This window comes from Coregonus lavaretus, assembly GCF_964263955.1.
Source record: "Coregonus lavaretus genome assembly, chromosome: 7".
Taxonomy (NCBI): Eukaryota; Metazoa; Chordata; class Actinopteri; order Salmoniformes; family Salmonidae; genus Coregonus; species Coregonus lavaretus.
This window is the reverse complement of record NC_139994.1, coordinates 30,028,362-30,051,576: the sequence shown is the minus strand read 5'-3', so window position 1 is coordinate 30,051,576 and position 23,215 is coordinate 30,028,362. Positions and strand designations below refer to the sequence as shown.

Here is a 23,215-nt window from a genome sequence, read left to right as displayed (position 1 = left end):
GCAATCGCATAAATTCTTCATTTAACAATATTATCTGACAACGGTATTGATGTGAGTTTCTGTGCCTTTTCCTCCCCACTCATTGTTTTTACCATATCAATTGCGGACGGTAATATCAAAGTCTCTGCAATAGTGTGTGGTTTCATAGCATATGGGGCCTAGCCATTCACCCTAGGAATGATTCAAGTGCAAAGGTCAAGTGCTGCCTTTTCCCATGATATAAGGGCACTCTCTCATTGAATTGTATCTTAGATTTTAATCATTTTCATTTAGATTTTTAAGGTTAACCACATTACAATGATTGAAAGACATATATATATATACATACACACAGCTGTGAAAAAAATTAAGAGACCACTGCAAAACTTTCTTAAATCAGCATCTCTACATGTATGACAGCCATTCAAGTCCAGTGTCTGTTGAATTCCAACACAGGCACACCTCATTCTACTGAATTAGGTACTGATTAGGTGTTCACATGAACCAAATCTTATTTAACGAGGAAAAGTATAAAAGCCACTCCTGTGGTCATCACTATCCTCTTGCAATAGGACCAGCTGGATGGCAAAAACAGTGCTAATAGTACCTCAAAAGTAATATTAATAAAAATACAAAAAACTATTGACCATGCCAAAAGAGTTGAAAAGGAAAGTTTTGAGTGAGGAAAAGAAGGGTTCAATTCTGGCTTTACTGGCAGAGGGATACAGTGAGCGTCAGGTTGCTTCCATCCTTAACATTTCAAAGACGGCGGTTCATAAGGACAAGGTCGAGCAGCAGACATTGGGGACAACAAAGCTACAGACCGGCAGAGGGCGAAAACGACTCTCTACTGACCGGGATGACCGCCTACTCATTCGAATGTCACTCAACAACCGTAGGATGTCATCAAGTGACCTACAAATAGAATGGCAAACGGCAGCTGGGGTGAAGTGAACGGCGGGGACGGTTCGAAACAGGATCCTAGGGGCAGGGCTGAAGTCGTGCAAAGCTAGAAAAAAGCCCTTCATCAATGAGAAGCAAAGAAGAGCCAGGCTGAGGTTTGCAAAAGACCATAAGGATTGGACCGTAGAGGACTGGAGTAAGGTCATCTTCTCTGATGAGTCCAATTTTCAGCTTTGCCCAACACCTGGTCGTCTAATGGTTAGACAGAGACCTGGAGAGGCCTACAAGCCACAGTGTCTCGCACCCACTGTGAAATTTGGTGGAGGATCGGTGATGATCTGGGAGTGCTTCAGCAAGGCTGGAATCGGGCAGATTTGTCTTTGTGAAGGACGCATGAATCAAGCCACGTACAAGGTTGTCCTGGATGAAAACTTGCTTCCTTTTGCTCTGACATTGTTCCCCAACTCTGAGGATTGGTTTTTCCAGCAGGACAATGTGCCATGCCACACAGCCAGGTCAATCAAGGTGTGGATGGAAGACCACCAGATCAAGACCCTGTCATGGCCAGCCCAATCTCCAGACCTGAACCCCATTGAAAACTTCTGGAAATTTGATCAAGAGGAAGATGGATGGTCACAAGCCATCAAACAAAGCCGAGCTGCTTGAATTTTTGCGCTAGGAGTGGCATAAAGTCACCCAACATCAATGTGAAAGACTGGTGGAGAGCATGCCAAGACGCATGAAAGCTGTGATTGAAAATCAGGGTTATTCCACCAAATATTGATTTCTGAACTCTTCCTAAATTAAAACATTAGTATTGTGTTGTTTAAAAATGAACATGAACTTATTTTCTTAGCATTATTCGAGGTCTGACAACACTGCATCTTTTTTGTTATTTTGACCAGTTGTCATTTTCTGCAAATAAATGCTCTAAATGAAAATATTTTTATTTGGAATTTGGGAGAAATGTTGTCAATAGTTTATAGAATAAAACAAAAATGTTATTTTTACCCAAACACATACCTAGAAATAGTAAAACCAGAGAAACTGATAATTTTGCAGTGGTCTCTTAATTCTTTCCGCAGCTGTATATATATATATAACATTTTTTTGCAGGATTTTGGAAATTCACCCTCCACCCCATTTTCATATAAGGTGACTCCACATGGGGTCACGACCCCTAATTTGGGAGCCGCTGAACTAAACCCATTCAATGAACCACATTCATTCACATGTTGAAGCAACATTTTCCTCCTGCTTCTATTCAAATGGTCCAGATTGGTCCAACCCAACAACCCAGGTTGTTGAGATTGTAAAGTTCAATGCTGCCACAGAGTTTTGATGCTGCTGCTGAGATTGTATGACTCAAGCACAGCCTGAAGTGTCGTCGCCTAGTGTGACCTGCCCCTGGTAGGGTATGTTTGTATAGGCCTACACTATCTTATTTTGTATAGTGTAACTGTCAACAGAGAGAATGGGCCGATTAAGGAGGACAATATATTTTATACGCTGTAAGATCGTTGGACCAGGTAGAACACCTATTGCGAGGTACGAACTTACTCCTCTCATCGTACCCAGTCAATCACCAGCAGAGGTAAGGCCAGTAACAGGGATCCGCACAGGGCAAGTACGCCTAACCACAGGGCCCATCAGGGGTGGAGAAGAGGGGAATGCATACAGGCGTGGATGGATACCTGGCTGGGACAGCCTTCATCATGTCCCAGGCCAGCTGTGGTGACATCCCTCTGCCAACCACAAGACCCCCACCCACACTGTGTGGGATTTGTGAGGGTGCTTTGGATGGACTGGAGATCTGGAGCTGTGTATGATGCAGTCTTGACTGTAATGATGCAGTCTTCTGCACATCTTACCCATAAAACCTCACTGTTGTTTTTCCACCATTCATTTTTCCCCATAGGGGATTTTAGAAACACTTAAAAATAAGGGCTGTGCTTCGTGTAGGCTTACACTGGCGAGACGTTTTGATAACCATGTAAATCTCTCGGACAAGGTGACTTTTATCAATATATTTGGCTCTATTTACTCTCTGATTCAAAAATGCTGATTAGCATCAATGTAGACATCATGTAAAACTACAAATCCCTGCACGCTCCTGTACGGCATCTCTAGCTGACACCTTTGCTAACAGGTATTGTGTCAATTCAAAACTTGCACAAGACAGTTCACAGAATTGTCAATTTAAAGAAATGTAGCCAATTTATTCATTACTACATTTTGCTAACATTAGATAGCTAATCCAGAGATTCTTACCTTTGTCTTGGTTCAGCAGTCTCGTCCAGATCATGACATTTCTAGTTCTTTATGATAGCCACATTAGCAGCTAATTTTGTGTGTGTGTGAGTGGGGAGAGGGGTTAAATACAGGCGAATATATTGATAAAAGTCAGCTTGTCCTAGAGAGATTAACATTCTTATCAAAACGTCAAACCAGGGTAAACCTACATGAAACACAGCCCTTATTTTAAGTGTTTCTAAAATCCCCTATAGGGAAAACGATTGGAACCACTTCCGTGTTTGACCACTAGGTTTTATGGGTATTATGACTCATACTGTGGTAATCTATTTCGATCATCCTATAGCGCCTTCTCACACCACGTGCGAATTCATTGTCAAGCTGCATACCATGATCATCTATCATAATTATCCAATTAATATGGGAATAATAGGCATTTTATCTAAGAAAATGTAGCCTATTTCCGAACAAAGTAGCCATTTTCATTTGCTATAGAAATATATGTAAAAACGTAAATGCTGAGTATATGGCTTTTGCCAGCGCTAACATCCCTCTCGGAAAAGTTGACAATCCCAAAATGCGCGCATTCATTAACACACACGCACAGAACTGAGGCGCAGTCTGGTCAAAAAACTGAAATCATCTCCATAATAATGGACGACTCCACTGACGCACAAGACCAATACGTTCTTCATATTTTGTAGGACAGCTGGGTGAAGACGTTAAAGTTGTTCTGGCTGATACAGTGTATTTACAGGCAGTGAACTATTCAAGTCAGACGCGCGCTTTGTGGAGGCGGAGAAGCGTATCTCTCCAAATACTGCTCTCCAAATACAGCGGTTGGAGAAGTTGATGGGTTGTTATTTCTATAGCGAATGAAAATAGGCTAGCCATTTATTTTCTGAAAATAGGCTACGTTTCCCCCTCTACATTTTCTAATATAAAAATGCCTATAGGCTAATACCCATATGTTAACAACAGAACACGAATACATTGAAATATTTGTGTTGATGATGTCTTGTTATTTAGGCCTAAGGGTAAGGCTGTTTCGCTATATCCTCCACAACCTTCTAAGGTAGAAGCATTCTTCTGATACAGCATAATGCGTTTTTATTATTATTTCAGATGGCTGTCTATCCTGTAGTTCCGTTTATAGGCCTAATCTAACGCTAAATTGCAGGTTTTGCAGAATATATTGTTGTCTGCAAAGAGCGTCACAGCGGGGTATTGGCGCGCCCTTTGTTCAAGTGATATTCTGAATCTGATTGGATTCATAGTCTCTCCCCTTTAACTGTCGTAATCGCCCCATTTTTATAACCTCAGATGATCAGAGATTGAGTCGGTTGGAGGTGTAGAATTACTGATCTATCAATTGTATTCCCTGCCAAATATTAGGCTTTGCGCAATTAAGATTCGTTTGCTACGCCTCACCTGGTTTAGGCGATTAAAATAACCAACTCATCATCAAGCTTTGATTCATTTGAATCAGCTGTGTAGTGTTGCAAAATGTGCACACAGGGGGGGACCCAGCACCGAGTTTGGGAAACCCTTTTTAGAGATAGCTAGCACAGCTGTGAAACAGGCAAGAATAACTAAGTACTTCCAGGTCACGGATTTTTGGAATCCTTCAGAATAAAAGTCCCGTTCTGTATACTTTGTAAATTAATAATAAAAATAGAAAATGTGCATAATTATCGATATATTTTATACTAATTATCATACAAAGAATAATTATAAGTATTTCTATAAATATTATGTCATTGTTTTGTTTTGTTTGTTTATTCAAGTCTAAATGATCGACAATGTTTTTTTGTGCGTGTACTCCTATAATTTAATGCACCATACAACATTATCTGTACATTGTGTCGCAGTATAAGGGGGGTTCATTCTTTACTGTGACACAATGAGGCCAAACGATAATGACTATTGTGTAGTTAGAGAGGTGAAGGTATTTGACTTTGGTAAACCAACAGAATGGCATGCAAAATTAATATGCACAGAACTGTTCTGTGTGTAATAGGCCCTTTTCACGATGACGTCATCTAACTTCCGCCTTTCCGCGTAGCAGGTTAACTTCACTTCCGTTCGCCCGTAACCTGAGACTTCTCAACGAAAATACAACTGTTGACCACTAACTAGCAAGCTAGCTACTTGAAGAAATTCCAAAAGGTACGTTTAAGTTAAATTAGTAAAGTTAAGAGTAATAATGTTTACGTATATGCAATGGTTTGTAACTTGCTAACGTTATTGTTAATTCATAATTGTTCACTGCCTTAGTTACTTAAAAGTGGGCTAACGTTAGCTAACAACAACTTAGTACCAGATACCGATAACGTTAAAAGGTAGCGTTACATTGCTGCCTGGCTGTAATGTAACAAGTTTACTTAGCTAGCTATCTAACCCTTTGTTAGGCAGTTAGTTTATTCATGAATGTATAGTAACTCACCTATTCAAATACTGTTGTGCATGATAGCTAGATAAATATTGATTCCTGGTCAAAGCTGAATGTTAATTTAGCTGTTTCTTTTCTCTCGGTGTCTGTATCGCAACAGTATCCCATCCAACACCGAAGCATGGCACAATCTTCGAGAAGATGCTATTGCAGTGCACCATTTTGTTCAAACAACAAACAGAAATTCCCGTATCTGAGTTTTCACGATTTCCCTGTTGATGGAGAAATACGTGCCCGTTGGGTGAGGGCGATCAGGAGAGATGAGGGACCAAGTTTTAAGATTCTTCGTGGGAGCACCTTTGTTTGCAGTCAGCACTTTCCCCCTGAGGATAGATACACATCGGCCAGTGGACGGATCCGTATTAAACAGGGATCAGTGCCGTCTAGATTCCACTGGAATGATTGGGGTAAGGATAGGTAGACAGCGTTAAACGTAATACTACTGTAATCCAATAATATATTACTTGTACAAAATGTTTAATAATTTAATCCTGATGCAATATAGCTGCTACATTTTGTCATTTTAGGGACTGAAAAGTGATTACCAAAATGTATCATGACAAGCATATGGTTAATTTCACACATATAGGAGGCGGCTCACAAGCTCGGGAGTCAGTTTACCAGCGAGCAAGAAAGCGTCTTGGTGTTGCTGTCCTGGATGATTCTGATCATGAGATGCCTGACAGCACAGAGGGTGCTTTGCCTGCAGTGACAAACGATCACGACTATGCCTGCCTTCCTTCTCCTGGTTAGTATTACAAATAAGAGTAACCATGTATCTGTTTGGCAAAAAAAGTAAAAGTATATGGCAGTTAAGTAAAAATACTATTTTATACTACGATTTGGAGTAACTGGTCTCTCTGTGAAAAGACTTGGCGTTTTAAACCTCATCCATCTTAGAAGCTTCTTCAGTTTTATTTATTGAAAATGGGATGGGATAGATGAGTAATAACTAACCTACCAACATGTATGCTTTTTCTTCCCCTTAAGGTAAACTGGACAGTGCTACTCAAAGAAGAAGAAGTCTTTATTGCCGTCAACAACCCACATCGGTTTGTAAGAATTTCGTTGTGTATTAAGTTTAATGATACAAAATCAGAGCTCAGACTGAGAAACAAACTGATCCACAGTGGAACTTTGTGGAATCATTCTTATTAAATCTGCAACCGCAGCAAAACACAACAAAAAGAAAACTTATCTATCTTAACCTATCTTATCATAATGTTAGAGAACTGTTTATCTGAGAAACCTGAAGCCGATGAGCCTCCTCATTTTTCTTCATGGACCTGTAACATCGCCCTCTCACTGTCACCTCACCGTTAACTACACTTGAGACTGTTTCAATACAGTGATTGGGAGAAAGGGCGCAGCATTAGCCATTAATACATTACTGACTCTTATCTTACGGTCGATACAAACAGCAGTAATATTAAAAAGAGGCTGCAAAACAGAAACTCGTCAGCTCATAACCTTCGCTAGCATAGGGCTAATTTAAGCTAAATAAAGATAAACACGTACCTTCATAATCAAACAGGTAACCTTCAACGAAGAACTTGTAGCCTTTATCAAGCTTCGATCTTGAAGTAAGGGACCACTTGTCAGCAAGTCGTTCTACGTCGTTAAGTCGTATTGGTGGCAGATGTGAAAGGGACTGGGTGAACTCCATAATGATGTGCTACTAGCTAAGCGTTCCTAAGCGACACCGGATGTAAACATAACCTGCATCGCGGCAGAACGGAAGTTGTCTGACGTCACGTGAAAAGGGCCTATTTAGCATGCCATCATACTGGGCAAGCTTGTAATTTGAAATCAGTACTCTATATGGCAGGATTCCCCAACTGGTTTGGCCCGCTAGTTGTTTTATTTGGCCCCCCAGGTTTTTTGAGCAAAAAACCCCCACCAAGAAATCAGCTCCAAGCGATTTATATTTAAGAAATCTGTTCCCAAGTATTCCCACGCATACTAGAGACACGACGTGATCGTAAACAAATGTAAGCAAGGTTTGAAATTATTATGTTTTGGTCAAACATATCTGTTTGGGCTTCTTGTGGTCAATTTGCAGTCTACAAATTATTTGTAATTATGTTCCAGGCCCCTGACCATCCGCTCAAGAAAAAAATCGGCTGCTATATGGGAACAACCAGTTCAATTTATTGATGTTGCTACATTTGCTAGAGATGAATTTGAATAAACAAACTAGATTAATTGTTGTAATGCGCCCTTGTGTGCAGCCTATGTAACGAGTAGGTCATAGGAAAATAACTATAATAAAGTTAGCAAGAAAGGCATTTCACTGTACTTGTGCATGTGACATTAAAACTTGAAACTTGCATGTGCATGTGGTGGACATGTGGCGAAGTGCGGCACCCCAACTAGCTTTTCGGACTGCTCCTTTGACAATGAATGACTTCCGCCAGAACGCAAAGAGTTTGATACATCTGGTGAAAACGAGGCTTAAAGCTAATTTATATGCTTAATCCGAAAATGTGGTCGGAGGAGCCATTTGGAGGGTGTGACGCAATTGCGGAGCCTCTGGAGGCATGCAGAGGCCAAATTGAGCTCTGTACTACCGTGCACCACCCAAATGTTTTAACAATGTGGAGGGCTCTGTATAGCTCAGCATTTACATGATTGGTTGAGGAGAGGTGGGGGCATGAGGTCCAGTATAAACACAAACTCACTTCCTTGACAACAGCTCTTCTCTTCTCAGCTAAGCACAAGAAATATAAATGCCCTGATTTCTCTGCATAGGCCCTATGCAGTAAATGTTGTACAGCCACTGCAGACATTGGATTGACCATGCAGAGCCTTTTAAAGGTTATGAATGGTCAATCCGATAACTGCAGCATTTACTGTGATATGGCCTCTGCTGAGGTCAGGGCATTCATACCTCTTGAGATTCACATAGCAGAGCTGTTGTCAAGGAAGTAAGTTTGTTTATATGACCTCCCGCCCCCACCTACCATCAACCAATCATGTCGATGCGGAGATATATAGTCATATACAGCCCTCTGCATTGTTACAAAATTCGGGAGGCGTACAGCGATGTGATGTGGAGCTTGATTTGGCCTGTGCAAGCCTCCGAGGCTTCGCAAATTGTGTCACACCCTCTATTCAGAGCCTCTGGAATCGCATTAACAGATCAAGCATACATTGGCTTTTATTATTCTTGCTGGCGGAACTGAGGTGTAGCAGATGTAGACGTGAATCAGGAAATGACATAGCCAGGTCTTCCATGTTTACGCAGACGTGTGTTTCGCTAGTTTCTTCGAGGAGCTGTGCAGAGTGAAAATACAAAGAACTTGACTTCTGTAAAGTTATAACTCACCGGCATTGATATAATCAAAGTTAACATCGTATGCATGGCAAAGCTTAATAACCTTATTTGGTAATTCAAATTAAGACTCGTTTTAGCTGACTACATAGCGTTGCTAGCTGGCTAACGATACCTAGCTGGCATTCTCCACAAGGAGGCGGGCGGAAGTAGCTAATGCATGTTGGCTAGCAAGCCTCTGTTCCGTTTGTAGTATATTTTGGTGGACCTATGTTGTGAGTGAGTGACAATAAGATCTAGCCGTCTTTCGCCTTTGGAAGCAAGCCATGGCTGAATCCCAGAAAGCAGACCATTCAGAGGTAAATTACGTTTTTGAATTAATGCTAGCCTTCTAGTTAGTTGTGTCTTCTGCAAGCTAGGTAGCTAGTTACAGTTGAAGTCGGAAGTTTACATACACTTAGGTTGGAGTCATTAAAACTCGTTTTTCAACCACTTTTCTTGTTAACAAACTATAGTTTTGGCAAGTCGGTTAGGACATCTACTTTGTGCATGACACAAGTAATTTTTCCAACAATTGTTTACATACAGATTATTTCACTTATAAAACACTCACAATTCCAGTGGGTCAGAAGTTTACATACACTAAGTTGACTGTGCCTTTTAAACAGCTTGGAAAATTACAGAAAATGATGTCATGGCTTTAGAAGCTTCTGATAGGCTAATTGACATAATTTGAGTCAATTGGAGGTGTACCTTTGGATGTATTTCAAGGCCTACCTTCAAACTCAGTGCCTCTTTGCTTGACATCATGGGAAAATCAAAAGAAATCAGCCAAGACCTCAGAAAGAAAATGGTAGACCTCCACAAGTCTGGTTCATCCTTGGGAGCAATTTCCAAACGGCTGAAGGTTCCACGTTCATCTGTACAAACAATAGCACGCAAGTATAAACACCATGGGACCACGCAGCCATCATACCGCTCAGGAAGGAGACGCATTCTGTCTCCTAGAGATGAACGTACTTTGGTGTGAAAAGTGCAAATCAATCCCAGAACAACAGTAAAGGAACTTGTGAAGATGCTGGAGGAAACAGGTACAAAAGTATCTATATCCACAGTAAAACGAGTCCTATATCGACATAACCTGAAAGGCCGCTCAGCAAGGAAGAAGCCGCTGCTCCAAAACCGCCATAAAAAAGCCAGACTATGGTTTGCAACTGCACATGGGGACAAAGATTGTACTTTTTGGAGAAATGTCCTCTGGTCTGATGAAACAAAAATATAACTGTTTGGCCATAATGACCATCGTTATGTTTGGAGGAAAAAGGGGTACGTTTGCAAGCCGAAGAACACCATCCCAACTGTGAAGCACGGGGGTGGCAGCATCATGCTGTGGGGGTGCTTTGCTGCAGGAGGGACTGGTGCACTTCACAAAATAGATGGCAATAGTCGCAAATGGGTCTTCCAATTCGACCATGACCCCAAGCATACTTCCAAAGTTGTGGCAAAATGGCTTAAGGACAACAAAGTCAAGGTAATGGAGTGGCCATCACAAAGCCCTGACCTCATTTCTATGGAACATTTGTGGGCAGAACTGAAAAGGCGTGTGCGAGCAAGGAGGCCTACAAACCTGACTCAGTTACACCAGCTCTGTCAGGAGGAATGGGCCAAAATTCACCCAACTTATTGTGGGAAGCTTGTGGAAGGCTACCTGAAACGTTTGACCCAAGTTAAACAATTTAAAGGCAATGCTACCAAATACTAATTGAGTGTATGTAAACTTCTGACCCACTGGGAATGTGATGAAAGAAATAAAAGCTGTAATAAATCATTCTCTCTACTATTATTCTGACATTTTCACATTCTTCAAATAAAGTGGTGATCCTAACTGACCTAAGACAGGGAATTTTTACTAGGATTAAATGTCAGGAATTGTGAAAAACTGAGATGAAATGTATTTGGCTAAGGTGTATGTAAACTTCAACTGTATGTCGACCCTCCCCTTTATTTCCCGTGCAAGAAAATCAACAAACTTAAACAAACACTGCACGCTCAAACTTGGTTCTATTTGGTTCTCACCAAGTTGGTATTTAATTGCAAGCATGAGTTGGACATTTCCCTCATGGTTCTTGACTTTTTCCTGGTCAGGTCACGTGGTAAGGGAAAACTCAGGGCCCTACTTATAGGACCATTACTAATAGAATATTGTCTGAACTCAGCATACAGGAGAGCCAAACCAGGAGATTGAGAAGCCATCTCAGGCTGGAGCAGCAATGGATTCCGTGCACCCTGGAGCATCACACAGCAATGCACCCACAGCCTCGGCAGATGGAAACAGTAGGGATGATGCTACCAATGCAGTCAGTGCAAGTACCTCCTCAACTATAGACGGGGCAGGGGATGCTGGTAATTCAGAAACTGTGAAGGAAACCTATGCAGAGGATTCAAAGACAGTGGAAGAAACGGTAAAAACAGATGCCTCGCTGACTGTGGGAGAAACGTCCAGTAAAGAGGATTCACAGACAGAAAGAGAAACAGTCAGTGTAGATGCTTCACAGAAGGAAAGAGAAACAGCCAGTGTAGATGCTTCACAGACAGAAAGAGAAACAGCCAGTGTAGATGCTTCACAGACGGAAAGAGAAACAGCTAGTGTAGATGCTTCACAGACGGAAAGAGAAACAGTCAGTGTAGATGCTTCACAGACGGAAAGAGAAACAGCCAGTGTAGATGCTTCACAGACGGAAAGAGAAACAGCCAGTGTAGATGCTTCACAGACGGAAAGAGAAACAGCCAGTGTAGATGCTTCACAGACGGAAAGAGAAACAGTCAGTGTAGATGCTCCACAGACAGAAAGAGAAACAGCCAGTGTAGATGCTTCACATAAGGAAAGAGAAACAGCCAGTGTAGATGCTTCACAGACGGAAAGAGAAACAGTCAGTGTAAATGCTTCCCAGACGGAAAGAGAAACAGCCAGTGTAGATGCTTCACAGACGGAAAGAGAAACAGCCAGTGTAGATGCTTCCCAGACGGAAAGAGAAACAGCCAGTGTAGATGCTTCACAGACGGAAAGAGAAACAGCCAGTGTAGATGCTTCACAGACGGAAAGAGAAACAGCAAGTGTAGATGCTTCACAGACGGAAAGAGAAACAGCCAGTGTAGATGCTTCACAGACGGAAAGAGAAACAGCCAGTGTAGATGCTTCACAGACGGAAAGAGAAACAGCCAGTGTAGATGCTTCACAGACGGAAAGAGAAACAGCCAGTGTAGATGCTTCACAGACGGAAAGAGAAACAGCCAGTGTAGATGCTTCACAGACGGAAAGAGAAACAGCCAGTGTAGATGCTTCACAGACAGTCGGAGAAACAGTTGGTACAGATGCACCCCAGACTGTGGAAGAAACAGGCAATACAAATGCTTCACAGACTAACGGAGAAACAGACAGCACAGACATACCCCTGGACATGGGAGTAGTGGATGCTGATGATGAGATGGAGGTCAATGCTATCAAAGTGGAGGATGACCAGAAACAGGAGGAAGACAACTTGGAGGGGATGCCTGTAACAACTGCTGTGGAAGAGGGAAGTGACATGGACTCTTTTAGCAGCAACTCCCTGGATCATGGGGATGAGGTGGAGAAGATGGACACCGGGACCGATGCACTGACAGAGAAGCAGATTGAGGAGCCCAGCAAGACCGGACAAGTGGACAACACTGATTCCATGCCTTCTATTGTGGATACAGGTAATAAGACTGCTGCCTGCATCTTTTTGTTGGCTATACAAGTTTAGGATCAGGATGATCAATTGTTTCCGTAGTTTGCTGAATTAATTTCTTCAGGTTGAATTTGTTTGTTTTACGGGTGTGATGCTACCCTATTTTGCTGTCTTGCATGACACTCCATTGTTGCTGGAAAGCCCCAGTGTCGAAAGTCCTCAAAGTTCAAACACGTCACCTTATTCACACTATCCCACCTCTCAAACATTGTCTCCATGACAGAGGACACAGAGCAACCTGCTGAGCAGACCAGCTTTGAGGAGGCTCCACTAATGGAGCAGGACCATTCTGAAGATGTCAAACCGTTTCACCCCAGTCCCACCTCTAGCGAAGCTATTCTCCCTCAGAACAGAAAAGGTGAGAGGCCACAAGAGTCAGTCTTTGGAATATACAGTCTTTTTAGTTGTATAATGTTCAGACATGACCCGAATACTTGAACGTTAGTGTGGTCCCTCATAATATTCAGATGCTAATGAGTACACTGCAGTAAAAAAATTTAATAAAATAAATTCTCAAGCTGAATTACCTGTTGCTTGTTTTTCTGCAGGCACTGGCAGTCCTGCAGGGCTGGAGAATGGAGTGGCAGGACAGCCAGTCAAAGTTGTGAGTGTCCAGTGCAACTCGATTGTCTCTTTGAAAGAAGTTCCTTTTTGTCGGCGAACAAATCAAGATAAATTGGCAACGAAACAATTAGGACCTCCCAGACCAAATTTAATAATTCAACAGGTTTCTACTAAAGGGGGAAAGTCCTACACCCGAGGATTTTCCAAAAATTGGTACGAACGAAAAACCTGGCTAGCAGGCTGCGATGTAGCTAATGCAGTCTTCTGCTACCCCTGCTTACTCTTTCACCCTGAAGGCGGCACGGCAGACAGCAACGCTTGGACAGCGACTGGTGTAACGGACATGCACCATCTTTCAGAAAAGATTAAGAAACATGAGCTGTCAAAGACCCACATGGATAGCTGTTTGAGATTGTCTGCTTTGGGGAGAGTGAACATTGCCACTCAACTGGATGAGGGATACAGGCTAGCTGTCCGCCGCCACAACGATGAGGTTAGCAAGAACCGCCACATCCTCAGCCGGCTAATCCAGTGTGTGAAGTTTTGCGGAGTGTTTGAGTTAGCTTTGCGAGGCAAAGATTAAACTGAGGGCTCCACCAACCCTGGTATTTTTCTTGGACTTGTCAACTTTGTGGCACAATTAGATGAGGTGTTTTATGGAAATGCATATTGTTTATGCAGTGTTGAGGAATGTGAAAGAACACCCTTGATAATTTTTACTGTGATAACTTATGTTGCTTTTGTAAGCCAACACTTTTGAGATCAGTCAATAAATGCTTCTGGTATTGACTTATATGCTGCCCCTGTCTTCATGTTGTTGCTGGACATATCTTTTTTAAAATGTGTGTAGGTCACCTAAATCATCAGAAAAATTGCCCCCCCTGAGAATTTTTTCAGGAGCCGCCACTGCCTGTAACCATTCACGTTAACTCACATGATTCCATCTACAATTCTTATTGAATGTTACATGCTGTTGTTCAATGTTCTCTGCAGTCAGCCCAGTCTGCCCAGCCGACAGCAGAGCCTGTGTCCACCAGCGCTGACACCATCTCCATGGTGAAGGTGAAAGATGAGCCAGTAGATGAGGAGTATGATCAGGCCCTGGCTCCAGCAGTCCTCACAGAGGGCGTCAAGGATGAACCAGACGCAGCAGAGGTACGGCATCTCTAAACTCACTGGCCAAGTTTTAACTGGACATTTCTATTGTCTGAGTTACATAAAAGTTGTCTATTGACATCAATGCATATAGTTCAAGCTGTGTGTGTATTTGAACCCAAATCCTGAATCCTGTGTGCATGTTAAATGTATGTCACCTTTTTGTTATTTACAGGAGTTGAAAATCAGTAACGTCTTCTCTGTGGGCGGCGCCCCTACCCTAATCGGTGAGTAGGGCACTTTGATATTTGTGCACATCAGTACACATTAGTGGTCGCTCAACGGTCAAACCTCTAAGGGAGTGTTTCTTAATCATGGTCCTCGGGACCCAAATGGTTAGTGGAATCAAGTGTGTAGTGCTAGGGCAAAAACGGCATGTCTAGCTTTTATTTTGGTGATTGATAGTTCTCAAAGATTGTTCTTAAAAAAATATACGTACATTATCTTTTCTACATACTTTATATCTGGTTTTAGGCGTTAAAGTTTACATGGAAAGCGTTTTTAACATCCCCAAAATTTGATTGACATCTCAACCTGAAAAAATGCTGAGGCGGCACGCACAAGTATTTCCATTGCAGAAAAATGTCTGGGCTGTGGACTGGATCTTTATAGTCTACTGCAGGCTCTCAAAGAGCAACATTTGACTGACTACCACCTTACAGATGATACATTTCTCTCATACCCCCTTCCCTCAATCTCCACCCATCCTCTCATCCCTCTCCCTCTATTATCCACAGCCACATCCACGCCAGTAGCCGCCCTCTCCAAGACTGCAATGCCTGCCTTGGCCCCGGCCTCCTCCTCCATCCCTCCGCTGATCCCCATGGCTATGCGGGTGGCCTGTTCGGCCTGTAACAAGGTGTTGCTGAAGGGCCAAACAGCCTACCAGAGGAAGGGCTCCTCGGACCTCTTCTGCTCCACGTCCTGCCTCACCTCCTACAGCCCCCCGCCCGTCGTCAAGATGACTGCCCCCGGCCCGGCCAAGAAACCCTGCCACTACTGCCTCAAGTGAGTCCTGCTGTTGTCATGTCAATGGAGTAGCTATGTAGATAATGAATTAAGGAAAGATAAATGAATGTAAAATAAGAAGCCTTCTGACATTGCTAAACTGTAATTTATTGTTCTCCTGTGAATATATTCCAAACTGTTTCCAAAGGTTTTGACCAAACTATCCCAACTCGATTCACATTTACTTCCACTGTGCTACCTTTTTCCACATGCATTTAAATGTAAAGCACTGTGAGCTAACTGACTGTAAAGAAAAATATGTTTATAGATCAATTATGTTGTTATGAACTTATCACCCCCCCCCCCAGGGAGATTGCTAACCCCAAGGACGTGATCACAGCTCCTGTGGACACCATGGGCACGGTGAAGGACTTCTGTAGCCAGACCTGCCTCTCCTCATTCAACTTCAAGAGGAACACTGCAGTCTCCACCCTCACCACCATGACTGGGGCCATCAAGTGCAGCATGTGCAAGAAGGCCTGCATTGTAAGGGACTTATGGTCTTTGAGTGTGTCAGTGTGGTAGTCGCTAGGAGTAACAACATTGGCAATATAAAAGTGGTGATGTCAGAGCTGACAGGGAAGTGAACAATCTGCTCCTTGTTCTCTCCCACACAGAGTAAACACGAGGTGATCTTCCAGGGCAGCATGCACAGGCTGTGCAGTGAGGTGTGCTTCACGCGCTTCCGCTCCACCAACAAGCTGTCCATGAACAGCTGTCAGAGCTGCAACAACTACTGCTACGGCAAGGTCACCGTGCTGGTCGTGCAGGGGGTCAATAAGACCTTCTGCAGCGCCGGCTGTGTCACCACCTTCAAACAGGTACGAATCTGATCCTTGAGATGCAGTCAGAAGAAGCTGTTGGACTGTAACTAGGGATGTTTCTAAAAACGTTACGATCTGTCAAATCATTGCTTCCGCCACCCTTGTTTTCTCAATTCCTCTCAAAGCTGTTCGGAGGAGGAGGAGGTCCGAGGGAGGGACCTTGGATCTTCTCCTCCAGTACGTAAGAACCATCTACCTGTAAGTTAATGCAAGCAAAAGAAGTCACTCACTCTCCCTTTGTGGTCGGTCTGGTTTTTTCAGAAAGCTAAGAAGCATGTGGCATGTACTATGTGCCGCAACTTCCGCGCACCGGTGGAGATGGTTGAGAGCGCCGACTCTGACGGCAAGCTGGAGATGTTCTGCTCTACTGGCTGTGTTACAGCCCACAAAGTACAGACCGTCAGCTCCTCAGGTATAGCTAGGCTAACCACCTCTGCAACATATACACCTTACTCTCTCACTCACTCACTCACTCACTCACATGCACTCTCCTTCTTTCGTGTCAACCCAGGTGCTCAGGTAGAGTGCAACGCTTGTGGTCAGAAGACGGTGCCCTCCTTCCACCTGGCCATGTCGGACGGCTCCATCCGGAACTTCTGCACCATGAACTGTGTCGTCACCTTTCAGGTAACTTAAGAGTAGAAATATTGAAAGGACGGCAACTTAATGACCTTCAATGATATTAATTGCGGCTCTAATAACACTTACTTTTGATATTTTACGCTTTGTTTATAAAACATACCCATGTACGCTGTACTTTGCTGTCCTGCACTGACACTACAATGTTATAATATTTCTGTGGCCTGTAGGATCAGTTCAATAAGAGCAACACCCAGAGTCAGATGAACGTGGCCCCGAGCACAGGGACCACAGCTCCCCCCGCGGCCCCGGCCCAGACCAGGGACCGGGGATCCCAAGGGACCAGACTGCCCTGCTTCCAGTGCCACCGCCTCTTCTCCTCCAAGCCCGAGCTCATTCAGTTCAAGGTACCTACAGTGGGGAAAAAAAGTATTTAGTCAGCCACCAATTGTGCAAGTTCTCCCACTTAAAAAGATGAGAGAGGCCTGTAATTTTCATCATAGGTACACGTCAACTATGACAGACAAATTGAGATTTTTATTTCTAGAAAATCACATTGTAGGATTTTTTATGAATTTATTTGCAAATTATGGTGGAAAATAAGTATTTGGTCACCTACAAACAAGCAAGATTTCTGGCTCTCACAGACCTGTAACTTCTTCTTTAAGAGGCTCCTCTGTCCTCCACTCGTTACCTGTATTAATGGCACCTGTTTGAACTTGTTATCAGTATAAAAGACACCTGTCCACAACCTCAAACAGTCACACTCCAAAATCCACTATGGCCAAGACCAAAGAGCTGTCAAAGGACACCAGAAACAAAATTGTAGAAATGCACCAGGCTGGGAAGACTGAATCTGCAATAGGTAAGCAGCTTGGTTTGAAGAAATCAACTGTGGGAGCAATTATTAGGAAATGAAAGACATACAAGACCACTGATAATTTCCCTCGATCTGGGGCTCCATGCAAGATCTCACCCCGTGGGGTCAAAATGATCACAAGAACGGTGAGCAAAAATCCCAGAACCACACAGGGGGACCTAGTGAATGACCTGCAGAGAGCTGGGACCAAAGTAACAAAGCCTACCATCAGTAACACACTACGCCGCCAGGGACTCAAATCCTGCAGTGCCAGACGTGTCCCCCTGCTTAAGCCAGTACATGTCCAGGCCCATCTGAAGATTGCTAGAGTGCATTTGGATGATCCAGAAGAGGATTGGGAGAATGTCATATGGTCAGATGAAACCAAAATATAACTTTTTGGTAAAAACTCAACTCGTCGTGTTTGGAGGACAAAGAATGCTGAGTTGCATCCAAAGAACACCATACCTACTGTGAAGCATGGGGTTGGAAACATCATGCTTTGGGGCTGTTTTTCTGCAAAGGGACCAGGACGACTGATCCATGTAAAGGAAAGAATGAATGGGGCCATGTATCGTGAGATTTTGAGTGAAAACCTCCTTCCATCAGCAAGGGCATTGAAGATGAAACGTGGCTGGGTCTTTCAGCATGACAATGATCCCAAACACACCGCCCGGGCAACGAAGGAGTGGCTTCGTAAGAAGCATTTCAAGGTCCTGGAGTGGTCTAGCCAGTCTCCAGATCTCAACCCCATAGAACATCTTTGGAGGGAGTTGAAAGTCTTTGTTGCCCAGCGACAGCCCCAAAACATCACTGCTCTAGAGGAGATCTGCATGGAGGAATGGGCCAAAATACCAGCAACAGTGTGTGAAAACCTTGTGAAGACTTACAGAAAACGTTTGACCTGTGTCATTGCCAACAAAGGGTATATAACAAAGTATTGAGAAACTTTTGTTATTGACCAAATACTTATTTTCCACCATAATTTGCAAATAAATTGATTAAAAATCCTACAATGTGATTTTCTGGATTTGTTTTTCTCATTTTGTCTGTCATAGTTGACGTGTACCTATGATGAAAATTACAGGCCTCTCTCATCTTATTAAGTGGGAGAACTTGCACAATTGGTCGCTGACTAAATACTTTTTTTCCCCACTGTATATGGTATTTAATTTCTCTCTCTATCTATCTCATTCTGTCACTTTTCTTTTTGCGTTTCCCTCTTCCTCCATTTTGTTGAACTCACACTCTCCCTCTCACAAACACAAATCCCCTCTATTTATGTTGACAACCTCGGTTAATGCTGCTATATAATTGATTTAATGTATGTCTGCAACCCTACAGGATAAGATGGTATTCCTCTGTTCAGTAAATTGCTCTGAGGAGTACAGAAAGATCAACTACGAGATGGCGCGCTGCGAGTACTGCAAGATTGAGAAGCCAGCCAAGGAGGTCAAGAGAATCAACAAGAGGGACTACAGCTTCTGCAGCGAAGGTGAGGAGGGAGATCCATACATGTCTTTAATAGGCCTGCTACTTACAGGAGTTCGCACCTTGGTGAATAAAGACCCATTTCCCTGTCTCTCCCTCTTCTCTCCTCCATACCCAGGCTGTAAGCTGCTCTACAAGCACGACCTGACCAAGCGCTGGGGGAAACACTGCAGAAACTGTGCCTACTGCGCCTCCACCGCGCAGAAGGCCATCACAGGCCAGTACGGAGGCAAGATGGAGGAGTTCTGCTCGGACGAGTGCAAGTCCCACTACACCCTGCTCTTCTGCCAGGTAAAGGAAGGAACCATGCTAAGGAACTGAACAAGACACCTAGGGCTCAATGAGGCTCAATACTTAGAAGCAGTCTTCTGTCGGTGTTTATCTCCTTTTCTTTTGATCTGAAACGGCTTAAATACAAACTTTTGTAGAAGACTTGTCTGAAAAGAATACCAGACATTTTGTTTAGATTGTTGTACAGTTCTCTCATATTAGTGCAGGTGGAAGGAAGAAGGTAGGGATACGAAACCACATGATGAGTGAATTAATTGAACTTTCCAAATGGTACATCCTATATGGCAGTGGGAATAGCTGTTTGCAGGGCAATTAGTATTAGTACTTCAGTCTCCCCTGTTTTCTCAGCGGCAGCTGTAAACGGCGGTCGTGTCAGCGGCGGTCTCGTCGCAAAACTAAGACCGCCGCCGAAACAAAGACGGTTCTTTGTTCTGCCGAGTTATTCGAGGATGGAAAGCGAGGAAGGCTCCACACCACTCTCACGAATATCTTACCTGGTTATTTTCAGATCTCATTTTGCTCTTTGGCATCTATGTGTGTGTGTTTTCTGTACCTGTTTGCTCCTCTCACTGTAGGCTTTACAGACGCACCCCACCCCTTGGCTGCAACCCTTCTAATTTAGGTTGTGCGCGCAGGGTACATTTACATTTACATTTTAGTCATTTAGCAGACGCTCTTATCCAGAGCGACTTACAGTTAGTGAATACATATTATTATTATTTTTTATACTGGCCCCCCGTGGGAATCGAACCCACAACCCTGGCGTTGCAAACGCCATGCTCTATCAACTGAGCTACATCCCTGCCGGCCATTCCCTCCCCTACCCTGGACAACGCTGGGCCAATTGTGCGCCGCCCATGAGTCTCCCGGTCGCGGCCGGCTGCGACAGAGCCTGGATTCGAACCAGGATCTCTAGTGGCACAGTTAGCACTGCGATGCAGTGCCTTAGACCACTGCGCCACTCAGGAGTTAACTGTGGGTACTCTGTGGAATTCCTGTTCTCTGGCAGTGTTTGGAACAGCCGAACTGGGGTCAACAATGCAGAGTTCATCTCAGCCGATGCTGCCCTTAAGTCCTTTGAGTTTTTGGCCCTGACTGAGACATGGATCACCCCAGAGAACACTGCCCCTCCAGCTGCTCTCTCTTCATCTGACTACATTTTCCCTCACAGCCCGAGAGCATCTGGTCATCGCGGTGGTGGCACAGGGCTACTAATTTCTCCTAAGTGGAGGTTTTCTCTTTTCTCCCCCTCTCACCTGTCCATCTCCTCATTTAAATGTCATGCTGTCACTGTCACTTGTCCACTCAAGCTTAACATTGTTGTCATCTATCGCCCGCCAGGTGTCCTTAGAGAGTTCCTCAATGAGCTTGACACCTTGATAAGCTAATTTCCTGACGATGGCTCACCGCTCTTCGTACTTGGCAACTTCAACCTCCCGACGTCTGCCTTCGATTCTCTCTTTCCTCTCCTTGCCTCTGTTATTATATAAACTCAGCAAAAAAAGAAAAGTCCCTTTTTCAGGACCCTGTCTTTCAAAGATAATTTGTAAAAATCCAAATAACTTCACATATCTTCATTGTAAAGGGTTTAAAACTGTTTCCCATGCTTGTTCAATGAACAATTTAATGAACATGCACCTGTGGAACGGTCGTTAAGACACTAACAGCTTACAGATGGTAGGCAATTAAGGTCACAGTTATGAAAACGTAGGACACTAAAGAGGCCTTTCTACTGACTCTGAAAAACACCAAAAGAAAGATGCCCAGGGTCCCTGCTCATCTGCGTGAACGGATCTTAGGGATGTTGCAAGGAGGCATGAGGACTGCAGATGTGGCCAGGGCAATAAATTGCAATGTCCGTACTGTGAGACGCCCAAGACAGTGCTACAGGGAGACAGGACGGACAGCTGATCGTCCTTGCAGTGGCAGACCACGTGTAACAACACCTGCACAGGATCGGAACATCCGAACATCACACCTGCGGGACAGGTTCAGGATGGCAACAACAACTGCTCGAGTTACACCAGGAACGCACAATCCTTCCATCAGGGCTCAGACTGTCCACAGTAGGCTGAGAGAGGCTGGACTGAGGGCTTGTAGGCCTGTTGTAAGGCAGGTCCTTATCATAAATCACCGGCAACAACGTCACCTATGGGCACAAACCCACCGTCACTGGACCAGACAGGACTAGCAAAAAGTGCTCTTCACTGACGAGTCGCTGTTTTGTCTCACCAGGGGTGATGGTCGGATTCACATTTATCGTCGAAGGAATGAGCGTTACACCGAGGCCTGTATTCTGGAGCTTAATTGATTTGGAGGTGGAGGGTCCGTCATGGTCTGGGGCGGTGTGTCACAGCATCATCAGACTGAGCTTGTTGTCATTGCAGGCAATCTCAACGCTGTGCGTTACAGGGAAGACGTCCTCCTCCCTCATGTGGTACCCTTCCTGCAGGATCATCCTGACATGACCCTCCAGCATGACAGTGCCACCAGCCATACTGCTCGTTCTGTGCGTGATTTCCTGCAAGACAGGAATGTCAGTGTTCTGCCATGGCCAGCGAAGAGCCTGGATCTCAAACCCATTGTGCACGTCTGGGACCTGTTGGATCGGAGGGTGAGGGCTAGGGCCATTCCCCCCAGAAATGTCCGGGAGCTTGCAGGTGCCTTGGTGGAAGAGTGGGGTAACATCTCACAGCAAGAACTTGCAAATCTGGTGCAGTCCATGAAGAGGAGATGTACTGCAGTACTTCATGCAGCTGGTGGCCACACCAGATACTGACTGTTACTTTTGTTCAGGGGCACATTATTCAATTTCTGTTAGTCACATGTCTGTGGAACTTGTTCAGTTTGTCTGTTGTTGAATCTTATGTCATACAAATATTTACACATTTTAAGTTTGCTGAAAATAAATGCAGTTGACAGTGAGAGGACGTTTCTTTTTTTGCTGAGTTTATTGTTTTGGTTGTACTTTTTACCCCTTGTGATATCCAACTGGTAGTTACAGTCTTGTCCCATCACTGCAACTCCCGTGCGGACTCGGGATAGGCGAAGGTCGAGAGCCATGCATCCTCCGAAACACGACCCCACCAAGCCGCACTGCTTCTTGACACACTGCTCGCTTAACCCGGAAGCCAGCCCCACCAATGTGTCGGAGGAAACACCGTACAGCTTGCGACTGAAGCCAGCGTGCATGCGCCCGGCCGCCACAAGGAGTCGCTAGAGCGCGATGGGACAAGGACATCCCAGCCGGCCAAACCCTCCCCTAACCCGGACGACGCTGGGCCAATTGTGCGCAGCCTCATGGTTCTCCCGTTCGCGGCCTGCTGCGACACAGTCCGGGATTGAACCCGGATCTGTAGTGACGCCTCTAGCACTGATCAGTGCCTTAGACCGCTGCGCCATTCGGGAGGCCTCTTTTGACCTCACCCTCTCCCAGTCCCTCACAAGGCAGGCGATACACTTGACCTCATCTTTACTAGAGGCGGTTTGCCTTCTAATCTCACAGCAACCCATCTCCAGGTCTCTGATCATGACTTTGTTTCCTTTTCTTTCTCCCTTTCCTCCAACCCACTCAGCCCCTACCCAGATGTTCATGCACCGTTGTAATCATCGCTTTCTCTCCCACTACTTCTATCCTAATCTCTCTTCTGCTAAATCCTTCTCCCTTGTGTCTCCTGATTTTGCATCTTCGACCCTACTCTCCTCCCTATCCGCATCCTATGACTCGCACTGTCCCCTTTCCTCCCGACCGGCACGGGCCTCCGTGGCTGAGGGACTCATTGCAAGCTTACAGAACAGGGCTGCGGGCAGCTG

General features: G+C 44.4%; 1 protein-coding gene across 1 annotated transcript in view; it reads left to right on the top strand.

Moving 5' to 3' along the window:
• The first annotated feature begins 8,817 nt into the window (after positions 1–8,817).
• Positions 8,818–23,215, top strand: part of LOC311132772 (zinc finger MYM-type protein 4-like) — a 38,361-nt gene continuing 23,963 nt past the window's right edge. Inside the window, exons 1-14 of the mRNA XM_084166078.1 lie at positions 8,818–9,220; positions 11,078–12,599; positions 12,855–12,989; positions 13,180–13,235; positions 14,189–14,350; positions 14,526–14,577; positions 15,088–15,358; positions 15,667–15,844; positions 15,976–16,179; positions 16,444–16,594; positions 16,694–16,809; positions 16,992–17,168; positions 18,965–19,115; positions 19,230–19,402. Coding sequence (XP_084022204.1) covers positions 9,188–9,220; positions 11,078–12,599; positions 12,855–12,989; positions 13,180–13,235; positions 14,189–14,350; positions 14,526–14,577; positions 15,088–15,358; positions 15,667–15,844; positions 15,976–16,179; positions 16,444–16,594; positions 16,694–16,809; positions 16,992–17,168; positions 18,965–19,115; positions 19,230–19,402 — 3,381 coding nt within the window. The 5' untranslated portion in view covers positions 8,818–9,187. The remainder of the gene's footprint in view (positions 9,221–11,077; positions 12,600–12,854; positions 12,990–13,179; positions 13,236–14,188; positions 14,351–14,525; positions 14,578–15,087; positions 15,359–15,666; positions 15,845–15,975; positions 16,180–16,443; positions 16,595–16,693; positions 16,810–16,991; positions 17,169–18,964; positions 19,116–19,229; positions 19,403–23,215) is intronic.